We start from the raw sequence: 26,415 nt of genomic DNA, 5'->3' as shown, positions 1-26,415 counted from the left end.
TGAATCTTTGTTTCAAGACTTTCCTCCTGGGACTAATGTTCCAAAGGTTACTTTGGGAAATGCTCGTCTAGACTTATAACCCTTGGATTCAGTTTCTCCTGAGGAGAAAGCAAAATCATTGTGAAGGAGAAAGGAATGGGGAAGAAATGGAAAAAGAATCTAATTCTGCAAGTACTGAGCAATACTTAAATTGAATTTCCTAAGGAAAAATGAATTTCTCTGGAAAAGTAGCAAAGTGACTGGTTTTCTTATATTTCTCTATTTTCATGTGTTTTGATCTTTTTATAAAGCTCAAGAGACAATGGCAACATTTTGTAGCCTCTCTTACAGAAGACACTGTTGGTCAATTCTCAGGCCACAGGAAACTCATGGCTGGAATATTCGCAGGAACAGAATCAGGAATTGCTTGGAAGAGACCTCTCCCCTTTAAGTCGGTTCAGTTAACATGGGTACATCATGGACATTTAGTTTAAATTTTATCCAAATCAATCATTGTTCAGACTCTTACACTGCCACTTTCTCCCGAGATATACCTCCACTCCACACATATTAGTATATATGTTTGCACAATTTTGAATAGAGTTTGTAATCATCTAGGAAAGACTTCCAAGCCTTCAGATGACTGTTACATTGCGGAACTTAGTTTACAACAACCCATATTTTGGTATATAAGCTGTTGGTGATTATAGCTGAAAGCATGGTTGTCCTAGACCTGGGACTCCTAGTCAAAAAGATCACCAGCCCAGAGGATGTTGCCATCTCCATCATTGGAGTCAACCTACTCATGCCAGGTCTTCTTAGTCAACTCTCTTTTCTAATTGAAAGAGTGTATCAAGGAAGCCTTATACTTTTGCTGACTCCAATTTAAAACCACAAAGTTATCCTTCTGGTCAAGGGTGTCACTTTCAAGGTGAACTTCACTGAAGAGTTAATTCCTAAGTCATGGGCCCTTAGTTAAATCATAACTACCTTTTAAATGGCAGGTTCTGATTGATATGATCCAGAAAAAAACTGAAAGAGACATCTGATAACCTAGATTTTTGTCTTCAGACTAGACAGCAAACTCCCTGAAGGCAGGGGTTCTGTCTTGTCCCTCATGTTCTTTCCCAAAGCCAGTGTAGAGGCTGGCATGGAATATGTGTTCCAAGTATTAGCTGAGCAAGCAAATAATCAGAAGCAGGGCCCAACCTAGTCAGTCTACTACCTCCACTCCCCAGTGAGGGCTTGGGTTTCTCATTTGTAGAAGAGGTTATCTGCCTCTATGTCCATGGGTCACTTAGAGTGGTCACTGAGATGAAGGATGTGAGAGTGGAAGACCATCACCATCTTCCTAACAGTAGCGATGACAAAGCTCCTGATGACACATCTTAGCCAGACACACCTTGAGGGATGCTAACTCTTCTGGAAAGGGCATTGCCCCAGAGCAATGACTTCTGCCCTATGACAACCTCTACTGTTTGTTGGTGGACAAACATAACAGGGTCAACCAAGCTGGTGAGACCTCTATTTTGTGATTAAAGATCTCTGGAAAAACAGCAGGAGACTGGCTTTTGTGAGAAATATCATTCACAAAGGCGATAAATTTGATCTGGTATCCAGTTTCTAGTAGGACATATTAGCATACGTGTCTCTGTGATGAAACAAGCCTGTTTGTTACCTCAGCAGGTCTTTGTGTGACTCACTCCCCTAATTTGGCTCTAAATCCTTCTTTCTGCCTTATGGTGCTCTCTTTTCCTCTCTCTGGGGGAAAGCCCAGCGTGGCCTTCTAGCACCAATGAAACCACACACTTACCCCTCTGGGAGCAGGTCAAGGAGCAAAGGGCAGTATGGAAAAAGGCAGGGACCAAGAATAAGAATGAAGATGTTTAATTAGTGGGATGTCAGGTATACTAGGTTGGGTGACTGGTGGTAGGGATGGCAAGGGATGAGAATTGAAAAAATAAAGCTAAATCAAAGCAAAACCACAGGCATACAAGATAATGACATGAAATTTATCTCTCTCTGTATACTTTGCTGATTGCCCAATTAAGAACCATTTTTGAGAGCTAATAACATGAACTGGTGCCTTTCTGCACTTGGCTTCAGAAATCTAGATGTCCTATAAGAACATCTGCAGTGTTGAGGACTCTGAGGGCAAATGCTTCTGGGTAAAATGGTAGGGCCAAGCTGGGGTGGGGGCAGAGGGCCTCCTGGTTGGAGCTACTTCACTGCACAGCTCCAGGGAGCTCTTCTTATGTAGCATGCCATATAAATGGCTCCGCCGGAGTTGTACTCCTGGTAAAACATCTTGGAGACTTAGCAATCTTAACTTCTCCTTTGGGATGCTAGTGACATGAGATGAAAAGGAAACAGAGCCGTCCGGAAAAAAAAAAAAGTTGTAGAGGCATAATAAGCACCTCCTCCTCCAACAAACAGTTAAACCATTCTTCACACAGGTAATTCCAATAAGCCCTCCCCCTTCACATATCCAGAAACATATAACAAAGGCATTCATACTTATCCAGATGATTCTATTCCATTACCTATGGCCCCATCGCTCTTGAAATTTATTGTGTAAGTTATACTAGGATTACACACACAAGAAGCTCAGAGTACCATAAAGGAGAAAATACTATTAATATTGATTATATAACCTGCTAGCTTGCATTTAATTTCATAATGTCCATGAAATTCACCTTCAGGAGTTTTAATCCTAAACACTGTAAATAGTTTTTATATTTGCTGGGTGAATGCAAATATCATGGAAGACCACAGGAGATTTTTGTTTTTGTCAATCCTTCTTTTAACTTGCTTTGCTTAGTCAAGGGAGAAGATAGGGTCCAAATCAAATAAACCAGACCCTTTGACTTCACCAGCTAAAATGCAAGCAAAACTGATTTCTCTTCATGTTGTTTTACCCCACAGTTAATTTGTATCACTAAGGAATTTTCTAGGAAAGTACTCGGCAAACTCAAGGCTTCTCTGGTTGCCAAGCTCATGGAAACGAAGTGCTTTCTCTTAAAACTCTGAAAGAGACATTCCAAAGTAACCCACCATTAGATACTGAGCCAGCAATAGACTTCATATCTATGAAAGTAGAAAGGAGGGGAGGAAAGAAAATGCATAACATAAACAAGAACAGACAAAACCTTAAAGAGGAAGGAGAAAGGAAAACATTTAGACTCCTTGAGTGATGGAAATAAATACCAAAGCTATTAGTTTCAGTTCAAAGGACATATCACTTTATGCTGTTTATTATTTCTTGAGGATTATTTATTTTATCTTAAAATATCCAAAGGGTAAAAGGGGTCCTGGAGGTAAGCGGCAGTGAAACTGACCTGGTCGGGAGAGGGCCTGTGATTGGAATGTTGTGGCCTCCCAGGAGATCGGTGGTGGTGGTGGTGGTGGTGGTGGTGGTAATGGTGGTGGTCCTCATCATAGTTGTCTGCCATCAGCTTCATTCTGTTCTGGGTCTGCATAGAACAAAAACCAGAGAAGATTCCATCAGGAGCTGGAAGACCAGCCAAAAAGACACAAGGCAAAATTACAGCACCTATAGAGCTCCTTTTGTTCCTGATCCAGAAGTTTTCATTTTTAGTCAAATTGAAACTTAATAAAGAATGCACCATGCCATTTGGTAAAAGAGCTTGGACCTACATTAGATGTAAGTGCACTTCCCCCTATGTGATTTAAAAGGGGGAAAAAAGCGGATATATACCTGAAGGTGCTTTGTTTTACATTATCAAGCGATCAGACAGGTCCAGAGTAAGCTTACAATCACAAACTGCCAACAATCACATCCTACATCCTAGAGCAAGCGAGAGAAGGAAGCCCTGGATGAAAAGATGGGAAAGGGCTGGGCAGAGACACAGAACTACGGACATGTGATGGTCTTACAAGACAAGGCAGAGGAATCCACTCAAAAGCTGCCAAATGCAAAAATAGTGATGGAGATGCTATGATGGCTTCTAGGGAAAGCTCTCTATGGACAATTTAATTGATAGTGCTTTTTGGGGAAACTGAGCAAAAGGAGCAAAGTTGATGTAGAAGAGCTGACCACTGCAATTTATGCCCCACTATGTTTGTCACACGAGGCACCCAGATGTCATGGTTTCAATTCCCAGGACATACAATTGTACCATTTTATTATGTAGGGCAAGAAACAGACCAGCAATGAATTGACCTAACAGGGTCATAGAACCTAGAAAAATGCCTAAAGACCATGGAAAAAGGCAGATAAAAATATCCAGCCCAGAAAGCCAGGAAATGTAGAGACTACACGTGTGTATTTGGAGATAAGACTGTCTGTATTCAAGCCCCACTCTATGTCTTTGCTGGTTATGTGGTCTTTTGAGAGTTAACTATTTGTAAGCTTCAATTTCCTCAACTATAAATTGGAGTAATGGTGTCTCCCTCCATGAGGTCACTGTGAGGAGCAAGGGATACAATGGGCTTCAAGTGTCAGTTTGTGGTCCATAATAGGCTTACAGTAAAAAATCAAATGCCATTATTACTAATATTTTTGCCATTGTTGAAACCTCTCCTTCTTATACATGGTATGTCCTCAGCCTGTGGTACCTCCCCCAGCCACCTTCCCTCACCTCTTCCTTCTGTGTCTGGCTAATTCACAATTTTTTCTCTAGGAGCCTTTTCCTGACCCCATCCCTGATGCCAGGACATGTGCGTCTCCTGCTTATCATCACTCTGTAACCTCAGATCTACCTGTCCAGCTGTCAGTAGACTTGAGGCTGTTTCTTTCCCCTGTCTCTCCCCAGAATCTAGCACCAGGCCTAGTAGATGTAACTACACTGTGCTGCAATGAGGGACTGAAAGAAAGAAGAGCCAGGATTTTGAGGGATGCTGCCATCCTAGAGGTGACTGCACACTTGTTTTTAGCCAGGGAAGGTCACTGAGAGTTGAGGACATCTCAGGAGTTGCCATAACAATCCCACTGGTGGCTTGAGATGATAGCAAACCATCAGCACTTCAGGAGAGCTGGAAATCAAAGGCAGAGCCTCCAACTGGCTGGAATTTTATTAGGTAATATAAATAATACTTTGATAACAATTCTGGACCTAACATAGTGTATTCTTTCAGCATGTTTCGTGTACAATCTAACTAATCCTCAAAACTTTCCTGGGAGGAATTATTACTATCCTCACTTGCAGCTAGAAAATCAAGACAGAGATTTCAGCCCCCAGAGTCTCATTTTTACATAGAACATAGAGATTTCCTGGGTCTTCCAATTCTCAATATCTAGCCTTTGCTCTTTGCCATGCTACTAGCAGAAAAGACAAACAGCTAATCAAACAGAAACAGCTTTCCCATAGATGCTTTGGTTCTGTTAAGTTTTGGAAACACTTCATATCCCAGTTCTATCTGCCAGTGGATAGCTCATGATTTACTCACCCCATTTTGAAAAATGTGTATGATATCTGAAAGTCCTCACAGTGGGTGTAACAAAATGCATGTGTATGGTTAAAAACAATAAAAATAGAGGGAAAAGTCGACATAACAATTAAATAAAAAATCCCAGGCAATCTTTGGCAGCTGATAGCAATTTCACTCTTCTCCTGTCCACTTAAAGTGTCAGAAGACCCAATGGGCAAGTTACAGCTTGTGAGAAAGAGCAGGTCAGTGGAGCTGTTGCCGACCAAGTACTGAGAGTCCCCTCATTCGGCCTGCCCTCCTACAAGTGATTCTCAAATACAGTGTTCACGCCTGAAATTCACTCCAGTATTGTTAGGAACCTGTACTTTTGAACTCATGAACTAATAAATCTGAAATTGTTTCTTCTAACAGAATTCTGAGAGCCTGAAGGGAGCTGTAAGACCTGCCACGGTCAAGAAGGAAGGGGCTCACCCAAGAATGAGCGATGAAGCCTAAATGAACAAATAATAACTCTGCTATTGTAAACATCATAATGTCCTTATCCTTTGGGGAAGCTCCTGTGATTTTATGAGATTATTTTCTTACTAGCAACAAGCCTAAAGTTTCCTACCTTTGAACTGTATCCCATAAAAGAATGTACAAGCTAAACAAGATGCTATATGCAGTCCTAAATGTGTCTGCTGAAATGAGGTGTTGGAGAATAGGCATGTCATGGGATAAAGACTGTAAATGAATGATGTCATCTTTCCAATTTGGTGCTGAAATATAAATAAACCATGTTGTTCATGTGAATACCAGATCTGGGGGAAATGTACACAGAGCAATTGTGAGCGGAAGAGGCTTCTTTTGATTAGTCTGGAATGGAAGAGAAGAGTGTGAACCAGAGATGAATAATGAGAATTTGGCTTGATACTCTAGACCATTTTTATTTATCTTGCTTGTAACATATCCCCTAAACTGTGACCGATTTCTTACAGGCTGGATGCTAGTTTTCCCGTCTATAAAAAAAGTTTGACCAATTCTACTCACTTAATTGTCAAACTGAAAATGGATCTCTTTTATTATTTTTTTATGTTCATTTATTTATTTTTGAGAGAGACAGACAGTGTGAACGGGGGAGGGGCAGAGAGAGAGGGAGAGAGAGAATCCCAAGTAGGCTCCATGCTGCCAGCACAGAGCCCAATGTGGGGCTCAAACTCATGAAACTGTGAGATTGTGACCTGAGCCCAAACCAAGAGTCGGATGCTTAACTCCCTGAGCCACCCAGGCGCCCCTCTTTTGATTTTTTAAAAAAATCTATATTACCTATCCTCATCTCCGCCCAATTATATTGGCTTCCTAACATACCAAGAATGGTCTAGAAGGGTGAAAAGACATGAATAAATCTCCCCTGAAGATCGATGGAAGAAAAACTATAGAAAATTGTAACAAAGATAGCATGTGTTCAAAGAACTCTAGACACGCTTACCAGGTGACTCCATGTGCAATGGTTCATATCCCTGCAGTCGACAGATATACAAGGTGCCCACCACAAAGCCTTAAATAGCAGTTCTTCTGGGCAGTCATAACTGGAATCTCAGGAAAATCAATACAGAGTTAGAGAGAGGGAGAGCTTTCCACAGCACCGCACTTGGGAACTCGTGGACTCATTTAGCAATGCACCGAGGCCCATTTTTATTTCCTTTTCAGTGTCTACCAAACTGCTGACCTGACACGTTTGCCTTTGGCTAACTGTGTTATATTCATTTTACTATATTATGTCATGACTGCTGAGACAGATCTAATCAGATTTTATTTTCCACTTCCTCTTTCTTCCAGGCGCCACCTTATTTCTCTAGGGCGAAAGACTCATCTAACAGCTCTCCCGCTGCACTCTTGCCTCCCACTGAACACAATCCATAGCTGGAGTGACATCAGATCCCTGTTAGTCCCTGGCTTCAAGCTCCTCAGAGACTCCCCACTGCCCTCAGGAAAAGAGCTCCAGCTCCTCCACAGCTTACAAAGCTCTTGGGCGGTAACTGCTTGCTGTTCATTTCCAACCTCACCTCTTGGGCTCCGTATCCCCAGCCCTGGGAGGTGCCATTCACAGTTCCAGTCATGCTCTTCATTCTCCCTCCCTTCACCTGAGTTATACCCGTTAATTCTTCTGGCCTTAGCTTTAACACCATCACCTCCAGGAACGCCTCCCCCGAGCCTGTCACAGAAGGGATTCGGTTCTCTTCCACTGCCTTCCCCGGGATCATGTAGCCACCTCCAAGCTCCTTTCCATTATAGCACTTATCCCAATGAATGGTAAATAATCATGTGCCATCTTGGCTTTCTCCACCACTAGGTTAAAATTCTCTTGAGGAAAGCACTACATCTGAATCCTTGTACTTACCACCTGGCACAGAGTTTGGTGCATATGTAGTAAATAAATGTGTGTCAGATAAATGTATGGATGTATGAAGGAATGAATAAAATGGGTGTAGACGATTCTGGAACAGATGAAAGGGAAAAGTGTACACTTAGCTTCTACGATGAGCCAGCTGAGTATATGTATCTTCATGTGATAGTTTAACTCTTCCTATTGTGTATTTGTTTTTGGTTGCTGTTCTTGGGAATGGGAGCACAAGTTAGTATAGTTTTGGAGCTGTTGGAAAAGCTGAATTGGTTTTCTTCAAGATATATTCTATTCTTTAGTAAAATGGGCCCAGTGAAATACTCCGTGTCCCTGGTTAACTTACCTCATTAAGAATAAAGGATTGGGGGTGTTATGGGATTCATTTCCTTACTATCCCCTAGCCTTTAGAAGAGCAGGAGTCTTTAGAATACTTTTGTTAGTACCAAAAGTCAACCATGGAAAACTGAAACTTTATCCATTAACTAAAATCCCTGATGAACACCATCTGTGAAAAGGTGCCATATACTCCATCTCTTTGACATTTCTGAAGAGTTTATCCAAGGAGCTCTTGAAACAAAATGAAAATCCTTGATTGACTAGTAATAGACTCAATAGCTTAATGGCAATATGTAGCTATAAAAGTGTAATATTAAAACTGCCTTTAAAAATATTTTAGCAAGGTGGCAATAATGAACTATGCTTTGATCAGTCATCTGGATCAAGTTAACAATAAAACCTTCATGAATATGGTTTAAATAAGAAAAAAATATAATAAGATTTGTTGCTATGGGATATGGAGATAATACCATACAATAGCAATTACACTTTCTTCTATCAGGTTTTGTTTTCTCCCTCTTTCCTGCCAGGGAAATCTGAAATAGTCCAGAACTCTTCTACTGGTCTTGTTTCTGCCAAATCAGAGCAAGGTCAACAGTTCTTGTCTCAGAGCAAAAGATGGAGAAACCAGACAACAACTGGACAGTGAGGAGGCAAGGGATTTCCTGTACATCCACCAGGCCCACATGGCAATGAATCATAATTGAGTGGCGTCTGGGTTCCAATGGTTGGGTCACTCTTGGAGGACAAAATGAAGCAGCAGGATGAAGAAGCTATTAGGGGAGTGTGCTGCATCAGGGAACTTTATGGGATTAAGTAAGAATCAAGGATGGGAAAGGCTTCCACTGTGGACATTGCACAGACATTCATTCAACACTTACCAAACTTCTGTAAACATAAAGAACAATGATGTGCCAGGCTAAGTGTTTGGTTAGTATACTTGCGTTGACTCCTTGCTTTTGAGATAGCTATTCTTATGAGCCTTCTTTTACAGTTGAGAAACCCAAACCCATCATTGCTCAGCTCCACTCACTGGAGGAACAGGACTGAAACCCAGGTTTCTGACTCCCAAGTCCTATTGTAGTGAGGTGAAGGGTAAGGTCCCAGGCCAGAGACTGGGGACAGACAAAGCAAAGATAAATAAGACATGAGGAATTAGAGGACTATGTCACAATATGGGAAGGAAAAAAAGAGGGAAGGGATTGGTTTACACAAATGCCCGAAGACTGGAAAAATCCCCTCCAGCTGAGGGCAGGGGCATCAAATAAGGCCCCATGGGTCAGATGCCCTTGAACTAAGACTTGAAAGTTGGCAGGGACATGAGTATGAAGAAGAGCAGGCTGGGGAGATTCCATGGTAAACTCACCTTGAGAGGAAAAACAGATCAACAGGGGGACTGGAATCCAAAATATGAGGTGTGTGTGTGTGTGTGTGTGTGTGTGTGTGTGTGTGTTGCTTTCTTCATTCCCATATTGGATGTGGGGAGAGTAGGAAACATTTGAGATGATAATTGACTATCTTATTTCTCAAAAGACCTTATGAACGTGGGACATTTGGGAAGGTATTTAAGACAGAGCAATCGTCATATGCTCACACATGTCAAACCATGGCATCTCTGAGAAAATGAGCCAGGCTCTGGACATCTATGTATTTACAACTGTCCATACAATCTACTGCTATAACATCAGTCCTGCTTTGAAAACTGGTCTCATATCCTCCAATTCATTCAGCTGATCAGTCCTTTCTGACTTCCCACTGTGTTAGAAGCACTCCCTCAGTCTTTATTTATAAATGGAAAATTAGTAGGTCACCATGGAGAGTTTAGAAGCTATTTTTGCTACCTATTCATTAAATGCCGTTATTTTATTTTTAATTATTATAGAGAATGTCATATCCTCTTGTCTACCCTGGAAGTCACTTGCAGCTTGAATGGACCTGCAGTCCTGGATGTGCTGCTATCTTCCCATCTCAAATCCATGTACCTCTCTGCCTGAAGTCTTCCTCTAGCCACAGGTGCAGGTTTGGCCAGGGAACAGGGCAGGCCAAAGTGTGGGGAGTTCACGTCCTTAGAACAATGCCTGATCTATGAGGGAGAGAGGGAGGGAGGTGATGGATAAATAACCAATGTCCCAGTCCTTTTGTGGGACCATCCTATGGTGTGTTTCAGAATCTCTCAAAAGATCCTAGCAGACTGTAGCCCTGGCTGATTTTAGCAGGTAAGCACACATTAATTCACCTTTATTGGCATTTTCACATTCTGTTTCACTTCTCAATTTTCTCATCATGCTTCTTGGGATCACCTCCCAAATAAACTACCTGCACCAAATCTTTGTCTCTGGGTATGTTTTTGTGAGAACCCCAGCAAATGATTAACAAGCCTATGTCTAACTTTTGCACAGGACTAACATTCCTGTGACTACCAGGCCTTTCCACGGACAGCTCTCGAGATTTCTCATCACCTGGGAACATGAGTCTCTCATCTTTTCTAGGGGAGTAACATAGGCCTGGCACTAGTTCTGTTTCTGCCAAATATTTAATATGAGACTTAGGCTGAATTACTTTTCTATGAGCCTCAGTTCCTGTATCTATAAAATGGGCAAGAGAAGAAAGAATGTCTTTAGCATGAACCAAACTCCACATAGATAAGATGCTGGTCTATTGTTCTTATTCCTTGTTGTACATTTTGCACAGTTTTTCCTTCTTTTTTCCTTCTAAAATCAAGGGAGAGAAATTATTCTGGTAGACTACTTCCTGCTGCCACCTTAGGAACCTGAAGAGTTCCCAGAAAGTTGTAGACAACGACTGAAGGGAAAGCATGCTTGCCTCTGTTCTACTACCAGCCAGTGCAGCCCATGGGAGGAGAATTATCTACAGAGAAAGAGTTCTATGTGCTCTGCCAGTAATGGGGAGGTTAGGATTCTTCACAGTGGCAGAAAAAAGGCCAGCATTATGAGATGGAGTCACCTATAAATATCAGTGATGACAACCAATGCTTCCCCAGGCCTGTTGTGTGCCAAGCATAGCAACTTTGCTGTTGTCATCTAATTTAGTCCATTACGCCAACAGTGATGTAGGTTGAAGGTGAGGGGCATATTGAGGATCTTTTTTTTTTTTTTTTTTGAGAGAGAGAGAGAGAGAGAGAGAGAGAGAGAGAGAGAGAGAATGAACGGGGGAGAGGGGCAGAGGGAGAATCAAGCAGGCTCCACACGCGGCGTGGAGCCCAATGCCAGGCTTGATCCCATGACCATGAGATCGTAACCAGAGTCAAAGTCAAGAGTCAGAAGCTTAACAGAATGTGAGCCACTCAGGCACCCCTCAAAAACTTTAATAGCTGCTATAACAGGGGCAGAAACCAAAAGAACCAAGAGTGACTCAAATGCAAATGACCTTGTTGTCAGTCCTGGTAGAGGCTGTTAGTATCCCCACTTTACAGATGAAGAAACTGAGGTTTAGGAAGACTAGGAAGTTTACCCAAGATCACACAACTGGTAGATTTGGAACTCTAATTCCAGAGCCTTCTATGTAACCACTGTACCCTACTGCTCAGATCCATAAGGACTGACACCTGCATTAAAAAAAAAAAAAAGATTGATCTGGGAATGGGCTCCAACTCTCTGCACAATGACTCTAGAGCTGAGAAGAGAAGCAGTTCACTTTATTGATTTTAATGTTCTCTGAAAACAATGAGACTCAGACATACTCTAAAATCTTGATTGAGTCTCAAAGGAGTCCATGTTGCTGACCGACCCTAATATAAATTCAAAAGTCATTACCCACAATCCATACTAACTTCTAATGCTTCAACCAAGATGGTTTTGCAGCTAGGCTAGGATATTAGCAACTGCAGACAACCAAGGAATTTCTAACATCCTGAGCACTGTTGGAGGTGGTGGGGTCCGGGGGGTGGGCGGGAGGGAAAAACTCTAGAAGTTTCTACCACAAAGTTACTTAGTTAAGCACAGGTCTGTTTAATTAAGTAGTGGGCAGCACATGCTATACTTAGCTTTTAAACACTTGTAAAGTCCTCTTCATTCATTTATCTTACTTGTCACTGACAAGCTCTTCAAGGACTGTAACAGTATGCAGAGCATGAAGAGCCTGGGTAAACAACACATATTTTATGTGGAGTCTAAACTATTTCAACTCAGAGAGTCAATAGAGGGTCTCTGGAAAAAAAAACAAAAAAACAAAAAAACAAAAAAAATAGGCTGTCCTTCTAACTAAGGATGCATTCTCTGCATGGTCTATTATGAGTTTCTTCAGAAAGTGAGTTTCAAAAATCAAATCCCAATTTTTTAGCTAAAAAGAAAAAAGGGGGGCGCCTGGGTGGCGCAGTCGGTTAAGTGTCCAACTTCAGCCAGGTCACGATCTCGCGGTCCGTGAGTTCGAGCCCCGCGTCAGGCTCTGGGCTGATGGCTCAGAGCCTGGAGCCTGTTTCTGATTCTGTGTCTCCCTCTCTCTCTGCCCCTTCCCCGTTCATGCTCTGTCTCTCTCTGTCCCAAAAATAAATAAATGTTGAAAAAAAAATTAAAAAAAAAAATTTAAAAAAAATAAAAAGAAAAAAGGGGGGTGGAAAGAAAGGAAGGAAGGATGAAGGAAAAGAAAGAGAAGACAGATGAAAAAGGAAAAGAAAAAAGGAAGAAAGAAAGAGGAGGCTATTTGCAGGCACTGGGATTCAGACTCCGTAATTGTGTTGACAGGGAGGTTAAGGTCTTCATTCAATTCACACAGTCAACAAATATTTATTATCACTGGCCTAGGCAGAACTGGCATTACCACATCATCTCATCAACTAATGAATTAAAAACACACACAAAAAAACCCACCCCAGTGTCTAGCCTAACATAATTAGCCAATAGATTGTAAAATGCCAGTGAGTGACAATTCCAAGGAGAACTTGAAGGACTTGAGTAGCCCATCACACCTCAGGAAGGGACAGAGAGTCTTACAAGATGAGGGCTAAGAAGACCAGTGTCCACACACCTGGAGATATACAAGAATATTCACAGGGAGTAAATGGACTTTGCAATAGTTATGGATTTACTTAAAAATGCATTTGAATGCAACAAGCACATCAAACACAGAATTCATACAAATTATATCAGAAGACATGGAAAACGTAGTGAAGGTGGTTCTCAAAATGACTGAAGCTTGAGACACCCTCATCAAGAGGAAAGAGCAGAGCAGCTGGGAATGGATTCGGTTGTGGACAGCAGAGTCTGGAATCTGGAGTAGCCTGGGGAGAACGAATGCATCCCCAGGAACTGTCAGAGGACAGAAGGACATTCTCCAGGGGCTTTTGACTTCAACGCAGAACTGGGAGCAAATGAAATCTGGGCCTGCTCCCAGTTCTGAAGCTGAGTGGAAGGGCATCAACCCAAGACCTCCTCTGCACCTCAGTCCCTTCAAAACAAGACAAATGACAACAAAAGGGGGAAAGAGGGAGGGTGTGAGCAACGCAAAACATGTGATGGGGCTGTTGGCCATTCTGCACACAGAGAGAAGCCCAGGGAAGGGTGGGGAGGCAAGAGCAGAGGTTTGGCAGGGCGCAGGGGCCTGGCAGTAGAGAGCAGGAGGAAGACAGTGAAAGACAGCTTAGGCCCTGGACACAGAACAAAACCCCTCTCCCCAGCTGCTCTCACACTTGGGTAAAACAATTGGAGAAAATGTAAACACACTCATTAGTAGTTTTCCAATCAGTTGGAAAACAAATGAGAAGAAAGAAATGGCAGCGGAGTGTCCCAAATACCAAAATTATGAAACATTCCCTCTGGCATTTATCTCCTCATTGGGCTGTTTGCTGTTTGTATTTCAGTGCCCTTACTAGCTTTATATGGGATACTCCTAACTTAGGCTAGCTAGCACCAATTTACTTCCACATGGTAAAAAGAGTGTGAGTCACATGTTCCACTCTGGGTAGGTCTCAGTGGACAACTACCCCCCAGGGACGCACAGACATGACAGGCACATCATTCATTGGCACTCATGTGCTTCTTGAGCTGATATTCCCCCAGCACACAAAAATGAAAACTCATCCATAACCACCACCTCTTCTCCTGTGAAAACTTAACGCCAAAGAACAGACAAAGTGGAACTCCTGGGTTTCTGAGTCTGACAGAAATACAATTTCCAGAAAGGATGAAATGACATTCTGATTTCATCTGGAGATGCCCAGGGTGTTGAATCATGTTCCCCACTCCCCCCGTCACCGCCCCCACTACCCCCAACATTATATTAAATTCATCAAATGGATGTATTTTGAAAACATTTTTTTTTTAAGTCACTTGTTTAGGGTAGAATCCAAAATGCTGATTTTTCTATCATCCTGAAGTGTTAATAGTGTAAGTAGTAAATAACCAGATGTACTTAAACTTGAATCTAAACAGAAGCAGGTATTAAAGTACAGACTGAACATTTCTTCACAGCACTAGGAAAAGGTGGGTAACTGGACAGTTGAGGTAATCTCTCTCTTTTTTTAAATGTTTATTTCTTTATTTTGATAGTGAGAGAGATAGAGATTGAGTAGGGGAGGGGCAGAGAGAGAGGGAGATAGAGAATCCCAAGCCGGTTCCACGCTGTCAGCACAGAGCCCAACATTGGGCTTGAACTCATGAACCCTGAGATCATGACCTGAGCTGAAATCAAGAGTCAGTCACTTAACTGACTGAGCCACCCAGGCACTCTGAGGTGATCTCTTCTAAGACTCTTGAGAATTTCAGGAACCATCTCAAAATCTCTCCTCTACGAATGAGGGCTTACCAGAATAATCCAGATTCATGGCAATGTTAGTGGTTGGCCACACCTTAAATCAATGAATCCAAGTTTACTATTTTACTGAAAGACAGACTAAGTCTCCAAAAGGTTGAAGTTAATCACAAACCCAGGAGAAAGCCCTAGAATACTTGACTGTTGGCCCCAGGCCCTTCCTGTGCCCCTGGCTGCTTTCCCATTTGATTTGCATGTGTAGACAAGTCCACCATGCCCATGACCAGTAACACCACAGACCACCTTATGTCTTTGTTTTGCATTCCAAAGTACTATGGTATTAATTTCCATTCTTGCAGTCTGAACAGCATCAAACACCTAATCATTTTGGTTTCAATGCCTACAGATAGGTTAAGGAATTTTCCATTTTCTTTGAGATATGAGTCTTAGTTCTCTAGCAGAACTACTGATTTAGCTTTATAATTTCTTCTTTTTTATAGCATCTATTAGTTTTTTATTACATAAAGCATACATGCTAGCTGTGAAAAATTAAATAATACAAAAGACTTTATGAAAAGAAAATTAATATTCCCTCTCTGACTACCCAAATATCTATTCCCACTGTTAAGGTTTTTTTGTGTTTTACCAGACAATTTTTATGCATAATGCAAACACAGATACTTGTACATACTCCTCTAGAAATAAAATGCCCAATATGTCTTGACCAGCCTTACATATCAAGATCATATAGAGTGATATCATTTCTAATGGTTACACATTATTCCATTCCGTGCATGCACTTTTATTTACCAATCTTCTGTTGTACTAAAATAGTGGGCAGAACTCTTTATTTTGTTCAAAGCTCTATCCCAAGCACCTAAAACATTACCTGGCACACAGTGAATGTTTGTTGAATGAATAAATGAATGAATGAATGAATGAATGAATGAATGAGGGACATTTGGGTCATCTCCAGTTTTTCATTATTCCAAAAATATTTAAAGAATACTTTTCCATAGGGATAGTTTTATCTGTCCTCATGTGCTTGTTCTCATCAAGGATGGGTGCTGAAACAGCTTATAAAAGCTGTTTCTATAACGTGCTAGGAAAAGAGATTTAGGAGAGATCCCTAGAATAGAGTATACACATTTTAAACCTTGAAAGATATCACTAAATTTCCCTTTAGAAATGTTGGCCAACTTCCAGTCTGTGCCCCTTTCCCCAGACTGTGCCAACACAGAATCTCTTCAAATTCTAATCTTCAAAAATCCAATACGTGAAAAACTGTATCACATTCATATTTCCTTCAATATAATTTGAGGCTGAGCATCTTTTCAAACATTTATTGGCTGTTTCTATTTCACTATCTGTGAGCCTCCTTTTGCCCACTTTGGGGGAGGGATTGGGGGACTTTTCTCTTACTGGTTGTAACAATAATTGCATATTTTAAAAAAATTAGCAAGAGCTCCTTTCAGAAAGACAAGAACCTAAGTAAAAGTGGGAAGAAAGCAAGTACGAGCAGACTATGTGTGGAAAGGGAAATGTCCACAGACAGGCTAGATTTGAGGATGCTGGGGAATCTGTGATTATTGGAGCACATCAGCATCTGGAATGTTCACTTGAGCAGGAGAGAAAGGGGGAAGTATTAGCCCGTGGTGTGCTGGGATGCAAACAGAGCTGGCCCCCTTCTCTCTATGCCACAGCCCGGTAAGGAGGCGGCGGTTATAGGTGGAACATTAGCAGGAGACTAGTGTGAGCAGTTCATATGGTGCTTCACTTCTCTGCAAAACGCTTGTGGGTTTCTTCAAAATCTGGGCCATCCATCCATGGGAGAGTACTGGGCATGTAAATGCCACTCATCATGCATGTGTTAGTGGGAAGAATCTAATGCAACTTTCTTCCCCAAACAGGAATTCCCTGTATAGCAGTCCTGGTGGATACATTACCTAGCGATGGGAAACTTGATACCTTATGAGACGATATATTAAATGGCTTAAAGTGTCTTCCCTCCCCCATTCCTGAAATATTTTGAGCTTTTTGGCTGCAGTTTCAGTCCACTTGTCCTAATTCTGGTTTTTGGGAGGGGGCCCAGGTTTTTAGACATTTCTATGCAGTTATGCCCGCTATCTCTAGCTTACCTAGCCTAACCATTCTTTGTCTTCTCTACTGATCATTTTCTCCTTGTCTCCTCTATGTATCCCATCACACATGGGGTCATTGCAGTGTGTCAGGGCTCCTCTAAGAGTATAATTCCCTGAACAGAGTCTGAATCATCCAAGTCTTCACATGTGTCCTTAACCTGCATTAAATACTATTTAAAAATAATACACTCCCATGTTGCCTTGATCTCTTAACATCTGCTGGGCAATGATGACTCATATTAAAATTTGCAATTGATTAAACTCATATCCTTGATGGCCAGTTTCCCCTCCATTTATATACTCACACATACGGCTGTGCGCGTGTGCACGCGCGCGCACACACACACACACACACACACACACAAGACGCGCAGCATGTGCATGCCAGAATTTTAATTCTAAGCATAAACTTCATTCTTTTCCTTACTGAATATTTGCTTTGACTTATCCTAACTAAATTTGGGTCTGTCATTCCATCCTGCTGAGATATTTCTCAATTCTAATTATGTCTTCCATTGTTTTAGGTAACCTTCCCAGCTTTGAGCCATCACATTTTCGAAAGTGTGTTTTCAAAGATCATATAATTGGGTCCATGTACATGCTGGAAGGACAGAGTCCAGGACTTCTGGCAATCTCTCTGTAGAGGTGACAGGATCCCCTAACCAACCTGCCTAGGGTGGAGTTGTTCAAACAGTAAGTTCATCCAAATGGACCACTATTTAGTCCTTATTTCTGCATCTGGTCAAAAAAAAAAAAAAAAAAAAAAAAAGGACAGAAAGGAAAAAGGAAAAAAGAATACAAATTAATACAAATGCCTAGCTGAAATCCTGGTACCTTGTGTCTATGGCATTCCCTCAACCTAAATTGATATTGATCTTATCAAAAAATAAAGTGAGCTTAGCATTTCTTAATCTTAGCAAACAAAGAATCTTAGCAATTGCTGATTTTATTCCAGGTTTAACAAACCATAGATTGAATACTTGTTCTGGAATCTGGGTGTGAATCAATTTCAAACTTACAGTACTTCATAAACACATATGCCTCTTAGGCATTTAGAAGTTAAATTCTGGAGGTGGGTAAAATTTAGAAAATCCTAAGAAAAAGGGAAGTTAGTTTCCCTGTTCTTTAGGTGCTTTTATCCACTGCTGGCAGGATTGTAAACTAGAAAAAACTTTCTCAAGGGCTATTTGATACTATGTATTAAAATTCAAAATATGCATGCCCTGGGGTAAAAGAGTCTCCTCTTGAAAAGAAAGTTAGACAGGTACACAGGGATGAAAAGGATAAAAGGATATTCACTGGGATGTTGATCACAGTAGCAATTAATGAGAAGTAAATAAAATGTTCATCTATCAGGATTTTGCTTAACAGATTGTTGAATAACCATTGTCATATAATGGAATCCTCAGAAACCATTCAAGAGTAATAGATATTTATATTCATCAGAAGGAAAAATATCACAACATATAGTTGAATGGAAGGAGAAACAGATGGTAGAACAACATGTTCATATAAAATAAAATATAAATATCTATATTTAAACACTTTTGCAGGTTTATATATGTATTTGTGTATCTGGATGGATACATACATACATACATACATACATACATACATACATATGTGAAAAAGGCCCAGAAAGATGAACACTAAATATTGATGGTTATTGCCAAGTGCTTGGATTTCAGGGAGTTTACTTACTCCTTTATTCCTTTCTAAATTATTTGAATATTCAATAAATTATAGGAAATAAGAAATGAAACAATAAAAATGATTTCTCTCCTCCATATATTAAAATGCTGAGATATAAATTGTTTCTTCAGTTAGAAGGAAATAGGGTCAAAATCATTTTAGCTCAGGGGAATGGACTCCTGAGACTGAGGCTGTCTCAGTCCCTTGCAGTCTTCTGTTTCTGTGCACTTCAATAGTGCAGGGTTGAATGGAGCCCTGCCTTCTTGGCCACAGATCTCTTCCTTTCAGCCTGATCCTTTCAGATTCTAGCAAACTAACACGGCAACTTGCTTCACAAGAGGCATTTAACAAACCTGGCCCCTTTTAAATACTGATGAATTGGGGCGCCTGGGTGGCGCAGTCGGTTAAGTGTCCGACTTCAGCCAGGTCACGATCTTGCGGTCCGTGAGTTCGAGCCCCGCGTCAGGCTCTGGGCTGATGGCTCAGAGCCTGGAGCCTGTTTCCGATTCTGTGTCTCCCTCTCTCTCTGCCCCTCCCCCGTTCATGCTTTATCTCTCTCTGTCCCAAAAATAAATAAACGTTGAAAAAAAAAATACTGACGAATGCATGTACTTCACAACTGCATTGAGAGGCATGGCTGGGGCTGTGTAGCACAGCTGGTTGGAAGAGGGAAATCTCCCAAGTCCCTGTCAGGCTCTGAACCAGTGCACCACTGCCAAACTCAAGTCCTCCCCCAAGAGTCCTGGAGCCCTCAGCTGGATCAAGTCACTGTCCATTTGAGTTCTGCCTCATGGGCCAAAGATTGGGTGTATCTCTTTGCTGGGTCTTTTCAAACTGGGAGAGTTAATAGTACAGCTCCAAGTTCAGGAAATTTCTTGTAATAATATGGCATTGCAGTAATGTATAGGCTAAAGTCATGCAAAAAATATTTGTCTCATTCCCACACTCTAAAACTTGGTAATTATATAGAAGCTTGGACATTAAGGACCCAGACATAAAGGAGTGGGTTAAAAAGCATAATTATGGCTCAGAAACAGCATGAGCCTGGGGACATTTCAGGCCAGGTCCTACACAACAAAACAAAACAAAAAACCCAGCACCCAAAATCAAATGGTGGGCCCTCTCTCTCTTTCCCATTTTGGGAAATAACCCATTAACAAAATAATGTACCATAATGATTATTTAGAAACAGACATGAGATGGAAACTGGCAGCAAAATGAAGTCTTTAGTTCTGGGATTTGAAGGTTAATGGCCCAAGGATCTCTCAGGTCCTGAAGCTTTATAGGACATTATTTGAAATTTGTGCTACAGAGGGAAAGACTTCAAGTTTCCATGTCTCATAGGCTGTATAATTGAAAGAAGCTGTTACTTTATACTTGGTATGGTATTGGGGGGGACATTAACAAAAGACCCAAGTCACTACTGGCAAACTATTCTTAAGTATGCAGAAAACAAGAATATGCCCTGGGAGGTACCCAAGCTTCATCAAACCCAAGGTTAGCACTCATAGGCAGAAATGACCCAGCAACCTAATCTCAGAAGCCATTCTATCATTAATCAAAATGCTGGTTCCAAACTTGTTTCGTGTCGACAGTTTTCATATCATAATCTCCCTTAAGAATACACAATAGCTCCCTATTGTCTTATGTATCACATAGAAACAGTTCAATCGCTGGACAAGGCCAACCATTCCCTTTATTCCTCAACAGTCCACCTCCTCCCTGCTGCATCCACAGAAACTCTCCCCAAAGATGGTCTCCAAAACCATGTACACACAGATTCATCTCTATCCTGGCCACTACTCTGAGATTAGGTTGCTGGGTCATTTCTGCCTGTGAGTGCTTACCTTGGGCCAGGAATGACCTCTTCTTACAAAGCCAGGTCCTACAGCCTCCATCATAGCTAGACCTCAAATGTAACCCATTAAAACAATTTCCATAACTGGAAGTGTCCTGGAGAGTAAAGAAAACTAGAAGTGAAGTCAGAAGGCATTGTCAAGAGGTCAAAGTTAAGTCACTTAAGAGCTGTTTAACTACCAGAAAATTATTCAACCTCTCTGATTTTGTGCAAAAGGCATCAGGAGGCTACTGGATACCAAAGGAGATTCTCTGAGCTCAGCCTGTGGCTTCTGATTCCTTTTTATAGCCCAGGAATATCTGAAACAAGGATCAGATCTTCTATGGGCTCAATAAACTCTGTTGAGCACTATCTCTCTTACCCATTATCATTGTGTGCCTGTGCTGACCAGCTTATCTCCACTCCCACACTCATTCCTGCTACATGGTCCCATCCCAGCCCCCAGGTACACCTCTTCTGGTGACAACTACAGCCAAAAACCATCCCGAATCTTGCCATTTATTTTATGTTTACAGTGCTTGAATCTGCAAGGCTGTCTATATAGAGAGAGTAAGCATTTGGATACCAAAAGATTCCCTCCTTGGGGGGTTGCTGACCTCCTTCATTAGATCAAATGCTGATCTGTCAATCACATCCATAAGCTTTTAGCGGCCTTTCCCTGAGTTTCTAAAGTGGTGTAGTTTGTAAGGCTGGTGGTAGAGTTGGTATTTGGTGAAGGTGGGCAAGAAGCTCACCACATACAAACAGTTTAGGATCTGCTGCTACAGTTAATATAACTATTTGAAACATTAAGACACACATAAATTGTTTTTGAGCATTTTGCCATGAGGTAGCCAAAAACATTACAGAGAAGCAGAAGTTAAAATAATAATCTGTATTGTCTTTATAATTTTTTCATTTTCTTTCCCCTTCTAATTTGTGATCTTCCTTCTTTATCTCTGAGTTTATGAGGCACAGCATTAAGCATTTTGGGAGTTCCAAGCTGGGAATCACTGCATACTTGGAAAGTCCAATATTTACTATTTCTTCTCAATATGCCACTGCTGAAGAATAATCAGGAAAGGATTCTTTCTCCCTCCTTTTTAAATTTTCTTGCTTCCTACGAGATGCCTCCCCAAAGTCCTGGGAAGGCTACATGCCCATAAAGATCTTGGTATCAGTGAGTATGAAAACCAGCATACACATATATCAACTCTGTCCCTGAATAAGTGTGTGGTTTTTATTTGGTTTGTTCCAGAAGCTCTTTCTTTGATTTGCATTTCAGCAGTGTGCAAGATCTGAGAAACATGCTAACCTCCTGGCAAACTATCAGGAGAAAATTGCTTTAACTGGAGAATGAGGCCTCTTCTTTCCCAGAACTTTCTTTGCATTCTCTGAGTTTGAGAACAAAACGTAATACTTAAAAAACAAACAAACAAAGGAATCAACAAACAAACAACAGAGGTTAGACCCAAGACTTTATCCCAGATGGTTGAAAGTAAGGAGAATAATTGCCTACAAATCAATCAACAGATTGAGCAGAGGGGGGAAAAGATGCTGTGCTGTTTCCTTGATCCCTATCTGGATTCCCAGAGTTCCATGGAACATTCCAAAAGTAATTTGGCTTTTGTGCACAGTACACAGGGAGTAATGTTTTTCAACAGAATTTCATAAGGAGATGGGGGGATAATTTTGGGTCTTGCTCTCAGCAGAAGCTGAAAACTGGGTGTGGCTAAAGGACAACATCAGGCTTTTTTATGTGACCCCTCTTTTGAAAAACCACCCCAGAGATGAAAAATCACCTGCCCTCACCTCACTGAGAATTCACGTGGATTTGCCCAAGAGAATTTCTGCTCATAAAAATCTGCAAAACAGATCTGTTAAAACAAACCTGTAATTATGAACAGAACAAGAATTTCACTTAAATAATTTTGCAGCTTTAATACCAACTGATTCAATAACCCCAAACCTGATCGGACTAGTCAAACTCGACAAGATTCAAGTCTCCTAAAGGTGGTTACCGAGCATGCATGACTGACCACCAAACTATGTGAGATACTGAAAAAAAAGAATAAAGAACAAGACAATGACTTCCAACCCAAGCAATGTAAAATACTCAACAATGGTTTTCCACATAAAACTGTTTGGCAGCAAACAGGGAGAGCCTATTGGCAAGTCTGTTTTTTGGACCAGATTCCAGAAATGGAAATTAAGTGACAGGATGTGCCCAAGGTCATGCATACGTGGGTGACCTGATAAAGGAATGTGGAATGCCTGAACTCCAGCCAATGTTAGCCCCTTCCACTTTGGAGGAAGAAAGACCAACAGTGAGAGGATGGTCTGTAAATTCTGTGGCTGTACCTGCGTCCTCACAGACTCTTTCCATGCTCAGTGGAGTTATCATTAAACTAAAGCATCACACATCACTCTAAAATTTTCCTCAGAGAGAAATTATAGCTTTCTACTTCCTCAATTCTCTTGGTCTTGGTCAGAACATTAATATTTGTTGGACAGCATGTTTTTAAGTGGGAAGATATTTTAAAAATCAAATATTCTGGTTTGTTTCAAAGAATATGTTCTCAGCTAAAGTCTGATGCTTTCTTCCTGTGGGGGTGAGCCACAGTTGGCCACGATTCACCAAAGTTTCCACCAGCTAACAATAAAAAATTATGTCCCATTCTAAAGAAACAAAAGAAAAATTATAGTAAAGTTGTGCATTTCCTTTCCAGTCCCCGAAGACAATCTAAAGAACTGGCTCAACATGCCAAATTAAGCCATGAGAATTTATCCATATCTAATAAGGATTAGCAAATGCTACAACACTGAACATGGCCTTGACATAATTTATATTCCAACTTCTACGGCACTGGGTTCAGCGTGCTCTCATTCCAGCCCTGACATAGGAGGATATGTTGAGCAGTCCTGTGATGTCCTCTGAGAATCCCAATCATGTGCACGACAAGCAGGAGGGCTCTTGTCGTGACAAAAGAAAGTTTCTTTATACAGAAACAGTACCCTCAGAACCAGAACATGGTAACTAAGCTTAAATAACTAACTACCTAGGAGAGATGCAAGCATTTCTCCCCTTGAATCCAAGATAATCATTCTGGAAGCAGAAAACCTGGTGATGGACCCCGTTTTGCCTCTTTCCAATGCTGGGTGTCCACCTGCAACTTGGAAAATTTTGGAAACAGTTCTAAGTTACATATTTGGAGTGTGGAAGATTAAGACTCCTGAACTTTGAGCTAGCCAGCTCCGATTGGGTCTGCTCCATTCCATTTCTCATCCATACTTGCCAAAAGCACAAAGAGGCAACTGGGACATTTGCTCATAGTATCTGCTATTAAGATAAATCAGCAACACTTAAGTGTCTTTTGTTCATAAAAAATAATCCCCTGGAGATCGTTCTTCCCATTCCAAAATATCAGCTTTTTGTTTCTCTGCCTCAACAAGGATTGCATCACTAGAAAGCTCAAGGACACAGAGGCTCTCCTTGAAGCCCAGTCTCATGTCAAGAAGCCTCAGAAGGCCTTGGACAAGCAAGTCTGGGGCTGAGAGGTCTGGGCACTCCCTTCCTTGGAAGGAACATGTCTGAACCCATACCAAACTGGGTTCTTTCAAGGCAATGTCTGCACCTTCTGCATTACTTAGTTTTCTTCAAGGGTGAATCAGGGTCTGCCTCCTAAAAATGCAGAAGGCAGGGACTATTTACAAACATTGTTACTCAAGTTCTTTTATCTTTGGTCAGGGGAACAAGTCATATGGGGTGTGGTTTGTGTCAATGGATTGTCACCAGAGACAATGCGGGACCATCATTCCTCAGCATTACCCTATGGAGAAGAATAAGATAGCCCTGTCTTTGCTTCTCAGAATTGAGATCAACATTCTTCACATTTGTGCAGCCCCTCAGGGATTTTTAAGACCTTTCCCCAAAGAAGATGCTTCATGGTAATGCTTCTTTGTGAGTTAGGTAGGAAATAAAATACCCATTTCTACAGGAAAATAAGTTGATCTGGTCACCATCATACAAGTAATAAATAGAGATGAGTCAGGATTACACAAGCCAAATGAGCAAACTGCAGAGCCTTCCTTCTTCCTTGTCTTTGAAATCTAGAATCCTCATATGCCCTGGTGGGAAAGATGGCAACAAAGATGGAAAACAAAGGGGCTGAGAGTGCTACCCCTACCGACAGATTCACTGAGGACATTCTTGACTTGAGCACCCACCAGCCCTGTGGTGACTTGGCTTCTCCATATGCAAAATAGGGATAATGATGTTTTTGTGAGGGCTGTAATAAAACAAAAAGTGCAACACTGTGCCTAGAATATCATTTGTTCAAGAGATGATAGCTGTGTTCACATACTACTGAACAATGCATCTCTCCTACTCAACTGTAGCCTCCAAGAAAACAAATAATTGCCATTGTCATTTGCCTCAAAGTCCTTGGTGTAGATCAAGTACTCAATATACTGTATGTGAGAATGTACTGAAATTGTCTCTGACTACCAAAAATGCAAGGAATGTAGAGTTCTGTTAGTTTATTCCCTTCATCTTGCAGATGGAGAAACTATGCCTGTAAGAGAGAAGCAAAATAAGTTGCCCCAAGTTTGTGAGTGTGTTAGGGTCAGAGCTAGGTGAGAACTCTGATCCCCACATCCATTCTCAGATCTTGCACCTTCTATTACCTGCTGAGGTGTCTTTTGTGTCTTGTGTTTAAATACTTTCTAGATGGCTGCTTGCTGTCAGATATCTCAGAGAGCACTGGCGCCCCAAATCCAAGAAAACTGATAACAGAAACTTCCTGGCCTTGTGACCTACACACCTGCTTCCTACCTGAGCATCCAAAGAGGCATTGGCACATCCAAGGCAGCCCATAGTAGGAAGGTTTCTGGTTGGCTTCTGAGCTGTGTTCGTAATTCTAGGTGTGCTGGGCCATAAGAGAGAGGAAATAAACCAGCCTCAAGATGACCAGTTAATCAGAGGTTTCTGGGGCATAAGAACTACCCTGGATTACAACCTTCTGAGCTGTCATTCTTGTTCAGCCGATTTTCATTGTTCCCTAAAATGACAGCCTTTCGGTCCAATCTGAATTTATTAACCTCTTTGCACAATTCCATTTCCAGACTGTATCAAAGATCACCTGAACACAGATTTGCTGGCTATGTCTAACAGGCATTTCCCAATGACCATATCAGGGCAAAGATAAGAGAGTGGGGTTTTGGTTGTTGTGTATGTATTTTTAAAAAATAATCTCATTTAAACATTGGTGTTGTGGGGTTCTGGCTCCCCCACCTTGTCAACTCAGCAACTGCACTTCAGGCTCCAACCTGAGAAGAATAGATTCCAACTCTCCTGGCTGTAGTCTGTCCCCTCTGGGGACTCCCTCCCTCCACGTGACTCCACATGACTCACCTCCACCCCCCACCTCCTTGCACATACTTGTTCAACAGGACCCTTTCACATGTCCTGAGAACACCCTATTCAAAGTCACCCTCCACACACCTCATAGAACACCATCTTTATTTTCCCCCACACCATTGATTGTTATTTAACATGGCATATATGTGATGTCTTTATTTTGTTTCTTGTTTGTGTCCTCTGCTAGAATACAAGCTCTCTAGGGGCAGGGAGTTTTGTGCTTTGCTCATTATGGTGTCCCCAGTGTCCAGAACAGTGTCTGGCACATAGTATGTGCTCAATAAGATTTGCTGAACGAATTGCCTAGTTCTTCCCATACCTACTCCCCTAAGAAGTTTTAAAAATCTCCCTCTGCCTCTCCCTCTCTGTATACTGGCCACTTGCACTACTCAGAGTAATATTCTGCTCCGAATCTATGATTGGCATGTCATCAGAGTGTGGATTTGACAAACTTAACACAAATAACTGACAGTTTTGTAAAAACTTAGAAATGTTTGGACTTTGTAGGAGACAGCTATTTCTTAATTCTTTA

At 41.4% G+C, this 26,415-nt stretch overlaps 1 protein-coding gene across 17 annotated transcripts in view; it reads right to left on the bottom strand.

Moving 5' to 3' along the window:
- Nucleotides 1-26,415, bottom strand: part of ERC2 (ELKS/RAB6-interacting/CAST family member 2) — a 939,781-nt gene that overhangs the window by 182,041 nt on the left and 731,325 nt on the right. For all 17 annotated transcript variants that reach the window (XR_005784479.1, XR_005784476.1, XR_005784477.1 and 14 more), the window contains one exon: nt 3,318-3,452. Coding sequence is in view for 14 of the 17 variants with exons in the window: in XM_040454749.1 (XP_040310683.1) it covers nt 3,318-3,452 (135 nt within the window). In the remaining 3 variants the exon portion in view is untranslated. The remainder of the gene's footprint in view (nt 1-3,317; nt 3,453-26,415) is intronic.

Source organism: Herpailurus yagouaroundi, unplaced genomic scaffold (genome assembly GCF_014898765.1).
Source record: "Herpailurus yagouaroundi ecotype Mexico unplaced genomic scaffold, PumYag 213, whole genome shotgun sequence".
NCBI classification, from domain to species: domain Eukaryota; kingdom Metazoa; phylum Chordata; class Mammalia; order Carnivora; family Felidae; genus Herpailurus; species Herpailurus yagouaroundi.
The sequence above is the reverse complement of the archived record's forward strand: the minus strand, read 5'-3'. Positions and strand labels throughout refer to the sequence as shown.